Raw genomic sequence first — 5,626 nt, forward strand, 5'->3', positions numbered from 1 at the left:
CACACACACACACACACACACATACACACGCACGCACGAACGCACGCACACACACACACACTGCATGGTGATACACGCCTCAGTACGAACAATTAACGTCGCTCTCCCTGCTATGTCACTCGTTCAACGCCATTTTAAACTTTCATAAATATTCGTTATGAAATCACATGATGCTTTCCACTTTCAGGGTTCGCACGCGTGCCTATCGGTGCAGGAGAAGCTGCACCTAGGGGGCGCTGCCGACTTCTCGGTCGTCGCTGCCAGACTCGAGATGAGTGAAGGCATCGTCGGCTGCGTGCGTGACTTAATCGTTAACAACCACGCGTACGACCTGCGGCCGCTGCCGAGGGGAGAGGCAGTGGCGGGAGTTAACGTGGGTATGTTGCTTGTGAATCTTAAGGAACGTACGGCCGAATGTGTTGGGCAGGATCGTCGAAGAATGCGAAGAGCATTTTAGGAAACTTGTGTGTGGTGGGGGGAGAGGGGAGGGGGTGGAATATGCTTAGAATGAACATGCAAGAATACCGTGGGAATTTCAAGGAGTGCTGATTAATTAGATTGCTTTTGTTGTGGTTAGCGCGTGGTGTGTGGTGTGTGTTAGCTGCTAGTGTTAGTGTTAAGGTTGCTAAATGCGCCGTGAGTAGGATCGTGGTAGAATATGCTAGAAATTTGTAGAGGCATGACTGTCTATGGTGCGGATAAGCTTGGATGAGTTGGTGAGAATAATTAAAGAACATGGCTGAATGTACATGGTAGGATCGAAGGGGGGGGGAATAAGGTAAGAATTTTAAAGGAACGTGGATGCGTATTTTGGGAAACAAACTTATTTGGTAACAACCTGAGTCGGTGGGAATTTTAAGGACCATGGCCGAATTTGCTGAAATTAAACGTGGGAGAATAATGTGGGAATTTTAAAGAACGTGGCTGGTTGTGCCGCGTCGTGGGAGAAGATAATGAAAACGGCGCAGGCATAGACGAGAAGGATAGGCGAGTGTGGTGGGAAGGAACACATGATGCGTGTAGTGACAACAGTGCATTAATGAGAGAGGTACGTGACAGAGGAACGCTTCTGGTACGACAATGCGCACCTGTATATCCGCAGATGACAAGTTATATACCCGCCGATCGTTACAATGGCGCCACTTGTTAACCCCGCGTGTGAACCCAGCTGCTAGACTGGTACTCACTCCCACCTCGATTACTCGATGGGGTAACTAATCGATAATCGATAATGGGGGTAACTAACCCCCATCGAGTAACTAAGCCGAGAGGTGGGACCGGGTACCAGTCTACGCAGCTGCGTTATGTTCGCCTGTTCATTTCAGAGGAGTGCAGTGCGCATGTGTGTGACACGCTGACGTGTAGGAATGGTGGCATGTGCATGCCCCTGTCTCCTGATGCTGCCGCGTGCGAGTGCCCTCTAGGCCACCATGGACAACATTGCGAACATTGTAAGCATGCGCATATAACGTACGTGTGTGTGTGTACGTGTGTATGCTTACGCGTGGGCGCGTGTTCGCGATGTATTGTAGCTCACAGAGAGCTTCATTTCTGAAATACGCGCGTATCGGGAGAGAGACACACCTGCTAGCACGAAGTGTTCCCTACGAACGTATTATCAACTTTATACTCGATCCTATACGATGGCTCGTATCTAACGCGGTTGATTGTGCTATGTCGCTCATGACTGGGCCGCTAACACCCTAGGGTGAACTACAAACTGATGACATAATGGAAACCTTTCTGAACCCTACATGCTTAGCTGTTTCCATCCGATGAAATTTGATTGTATGAAACACATTTAGTCACTGCTTAAATTGACATTTAATCAAACTGAAAGAAATGTCTTTCATTCATCAGTAATAAATTATGGTTGCGAGCGTGCAGCTTTTACTCATTATGACGGCTCGATCTATCATTTTACGGAATTTCTCCGTGTCATTGCAAATTAGAACCGAGACGAGTGGTCACGCGAAAGCATTGCCATTCAATAATTCCAATCGCGCTAAGTGCAAATGACCGTGCAAGGGTTTCTATGAATAACCCATATAAACTTTACGCAGGGGCGTGTACAGGATTTGTACCAGGGGGGGGGGGTCTAACCGTAACCCAAACTTGCGAGCACGCGAAGGGGGGTCTGGGGAAATTTTTTGAAAATAGACTCCCTTAAATGCGTTTTCTGCGCGAGCAGGGGGGGGTCCGGACCCCCTGGACCCCCCCCCCTTTGTACACGCCCCTGTTTACGGTAGCAATGTGATGATTATCGTACTGTCGTTATATTATCAGCCCGTAGAATAACACGCGGTTGCTAATCCACATTCGCACAGGTTCCGATTACGAATTTCTGCGTACATAATTGTTTTCCCAATTAAAACCATCCTTCTGGCGTCTTCTGTGATGAGCAAAAGCAATGGGGATTCATTCGTTAATTAAACAGCGGCATTATTGCGAAACTCCTTGAAATGTATATTTTCTCACGAAACAAGGTCGAGGATAACAATGGGTCACCGTGTTTTTCCAGGGCGATGCGAACGCAATCACGCGCAGACCACCGTCGAAGCTATCTAATTGCACTACACATTCACTTGTCTCGTCGGGCGCCATTTTTTTTAGAAGCGTGTTTTTTATTTGTAAATTGTTAATGTATATGTGTACGCACGCGCGCGTGCGTGTCGATGCGTGTTGGCCCGCGGTGTGACTATAATATGATGTTGAGTCTGCTAACCTGATGCGTTGCAGTGAATCGAGGCACAATGAACGCACACGGGAAACAGATTTTTTGCCGTTGCATTAAAAAGCACTTAAAAAACTAATCCGCGGCTCTCTGCCTAAGTGCAACGTTGTCGCGAATTAAATTAAGAAACTCGCTACAAATTTGTTCGGCGCATTATGCATATTAGTAGGAAGCAGGCTGTTAACGTGAGAACGCTGTGAAGACTGCGGGCCACATTATTGCTCGGAAAACAACGTATTATCAGGGGGCTACACTGTGAATGCTGTGAGAAAAGGGCTTTATAAAACGATCGATGACAATGAATCAATAAACGACCTAGAAATCGTGATTCAGTCTGTAAAAAAACGCACGGGCAATTTATTATATTGATAATAATTCTGCTAGGAGAACTCGGCTAATTTGCTCAAAAAACGATTACATTCGGAGACAATAAAATAAGACGGAGATAATTTCTCTAAAAATAAATTCCACCCCCCCACTCCACCCACACACACGCACGCGCGCACACACACACACACACACACACACACACACACACACACACATCTCTCTCTCTCAACACGGTTTGCTCAGAAAGTTAGAATAAGTGCCCAACTGAGAACGATTCAATACACAAGGGAGTAGTAACAGAACCATTACTGCCATCGTGAGCCGAATGTGTAGAAATCTATCGTTACGATGCAACCAGCTTGTAACGGCTTCCATCGAGGCCCACAGGGAAATAAAGGCCTTCCTCCGTGCCACAGATCGTTAGCTATATTCAGAGACGATCCGAATGAACACAAGTAATATTTGCCCCCCCCCCAAAAAAAAACCTCCCAGTATATTCATATGCCTATGCTACATCGTGATATATTCTCAGGGGGCTGTAACGGATTGATTTAGTGGGCGGCGGTTATAAGGAAGTATATATGACATTCACTGTCTTGATTTCGGATGTATGTTATTGATTCGATTTGCCTTGAATGTCTGAGCATGCTGATTAGGAATGTCGTTATCCTGCAGCACCTGACTGGCATGCTAGTTGATAAAATTTATACGGGCTTCCTTACGCTGTCACGTAACCATTTTTACTGTGCCTACCAATTTTGACGTTCTTATTCGATTTACTTTCGTGACGCGTGTATAAGGAAGTGTTTTTGCAAATCCAATATTATCCCTTACAGGGATACCTAATTCTTCTATGAAATATTTATAGTTGGATCGATGCGGATGAGCCATCCGTTCTTGAGTTATTTTGAAATTCCGACGTTATGTCGTACGTGCATAAACTATGTCAACACAGCTTGTTGGTGCAGGAGTAGTAGCAATAGAGGCATGCATGCTGCTGATGCAGCACTAGCAAGAGCAAGAGCAACAGCAGCAGCAGCAGCAGCAGCAGCAACAACAACAACAGCATCAGCAACCACAGAAGCAGCGGCGTCAGCAACAGCAGCAGCGTCAACAACAGCAGCAGCGTCAACAGCAGCAGGACCAGCAAGAGCAACAGCAGCAGCAGCAGCAGCAGCAGCAACAGCAGCAGCAACAACAACAGAAGCAGCAGCGTCAACAGCAGCAGCAGCGACAATAACAGCAGTGTCTCTCGTCTGCTGGGGCTAATGAGCCAAGCGTGTGCGAATGCGTGCGCGTGTGGTGGTGGTGTGTGGCACGGCGTGTATGCGGTGTGTGTGTGTGTGTGTGTGTGTGTGCTGTGTGTGTGTGTGTGTTTCTGTGAGTGTGTGTGTGTGTGTGTGTTGTGGTGTGCCGTGCGGTGCCACGTGCGTGCAATGCGTTTTGTGTGTGCGGTGTGTGTGTGTGTGTGTGTGTGTGTGTGTGTGTAGCGTCGCGCAGTACGCGCCGTCTAGTGTGCGTACGTGTGTGTGTGTACTGTGTATGCTAACGCGTCGCGCGCGTGTTCGCGATGTATTGGTTAGCCTCAAACATGCAAGGAGCTTGCGATATTCTGAATAGTAGTCGCGCGTACTGCGGGAGAGAGACACGACCTGGCGGTGAAGCATCGACAGTGTTCCCTACGAACGCTATATATTCAGCATTTATACTGCATCCTATACGATGCATCGTATCTAAAGCGAGCGTTGATTGTGCTATGTCGCCTCATGACGGCTGCGGCCGCTAACACCCCGAACTAGGGTGAACTACAAACTGATAAACATAATGGAAACCTTTCTGAAGCCCTACATGCTTAGGCGTGTTTCCATCCGATGAAAATTTGATATGTATGAAAAGCACATTTAGAGTCACGTGCTTAAATTGACATTTAAATCAAACTGGAAAAAATGTCTTTCATCATATCGAGTAAAAATTATGGTTTGCGAGCCGTGGCAGCTTTTACTCGATTATAGACGGGACTCGATCTATGGTTATTACGGAATTTGCTCCGTGTCATTGCCAAAATTAGAACCGCGACGAGTAGGTCACGCGAGAAAGCTTGCCATTCAATAATTCCAATCGCGCTAAGTGGCAAATGACCGTGCAAGGGTTTCTTATGGAATAACCCATATAAACTTTACGGCAGGGGCGTGTACAGGATTTGTACGCAGGGGGCGGGGGGGTCTTATAACCGTAATGAACCCAAAACTGAGCGAGCAGCAGAGGGGGCGTCTGGCGAGAATTTTTGACAAAGTGACTCGGGCTTAAATGCGTTTTCTTGCGCGGGAGCAGGGGGGGGGTCCGCGGTACCCCCTGGACCCCCCCCCCCCTTTTGTTACACGCCCTGTTTTGACCGGTGAGCAATGTGATGATTAAATCGTACTACGTCGTTATAATTATAGCCGCCGTTAGAATAAACACGCGGTTGCTAATCCACATATGCACAGGTTCCGATTACGAATTTCTGCGTACATCAATTGTTTCCCAATTAAAACCATCTTCTGCGTTCTCTGTGATGAGCAA

General features: G+C 47.2%; 1 protein-coding gene across 1 annotated transcript in view; it reads left to right on the forward strand.

Annotated features, from left to right (window-relative positions):
• LOC106809059 (pikachurin-like) overlaps positions 1-5,626 on the forward strand; it is a 136,542-nt gene that overhangs the window by 113,155 nt on the left and 17,761 nt on the right. The window contains exons 6-7 of the mRNA XM_014812001.1: positions 188-377; positions 1,326-1,451. Coding sequence (XP_014667487.1) covers positions 188-377; positions 1,326-1,451 — 316 coding nt within the window. The remainder of the gene's footprint in view (positions 1-187; positions 378-1,325; positions 1,452-5,626) is intronic.

The sequence above is a fragment of the Priapulus caudatus genome, unplaced genomic scaffold, assembly GCF_000485595.1.
Source record: "Priapulus caudatus unplaced genomic scaffold, Priapulus_caudatus-5.0.1 Scaffold325, whole genome shotgun sequence".
Taxonomy (NCBI): domain Eukaryota; kingdom Metazoa; phylum Priapulida; class Priapulimorpha; order Priapulimorphida; family Priapulidae; genus Priapulus; species Priapulus caudatus.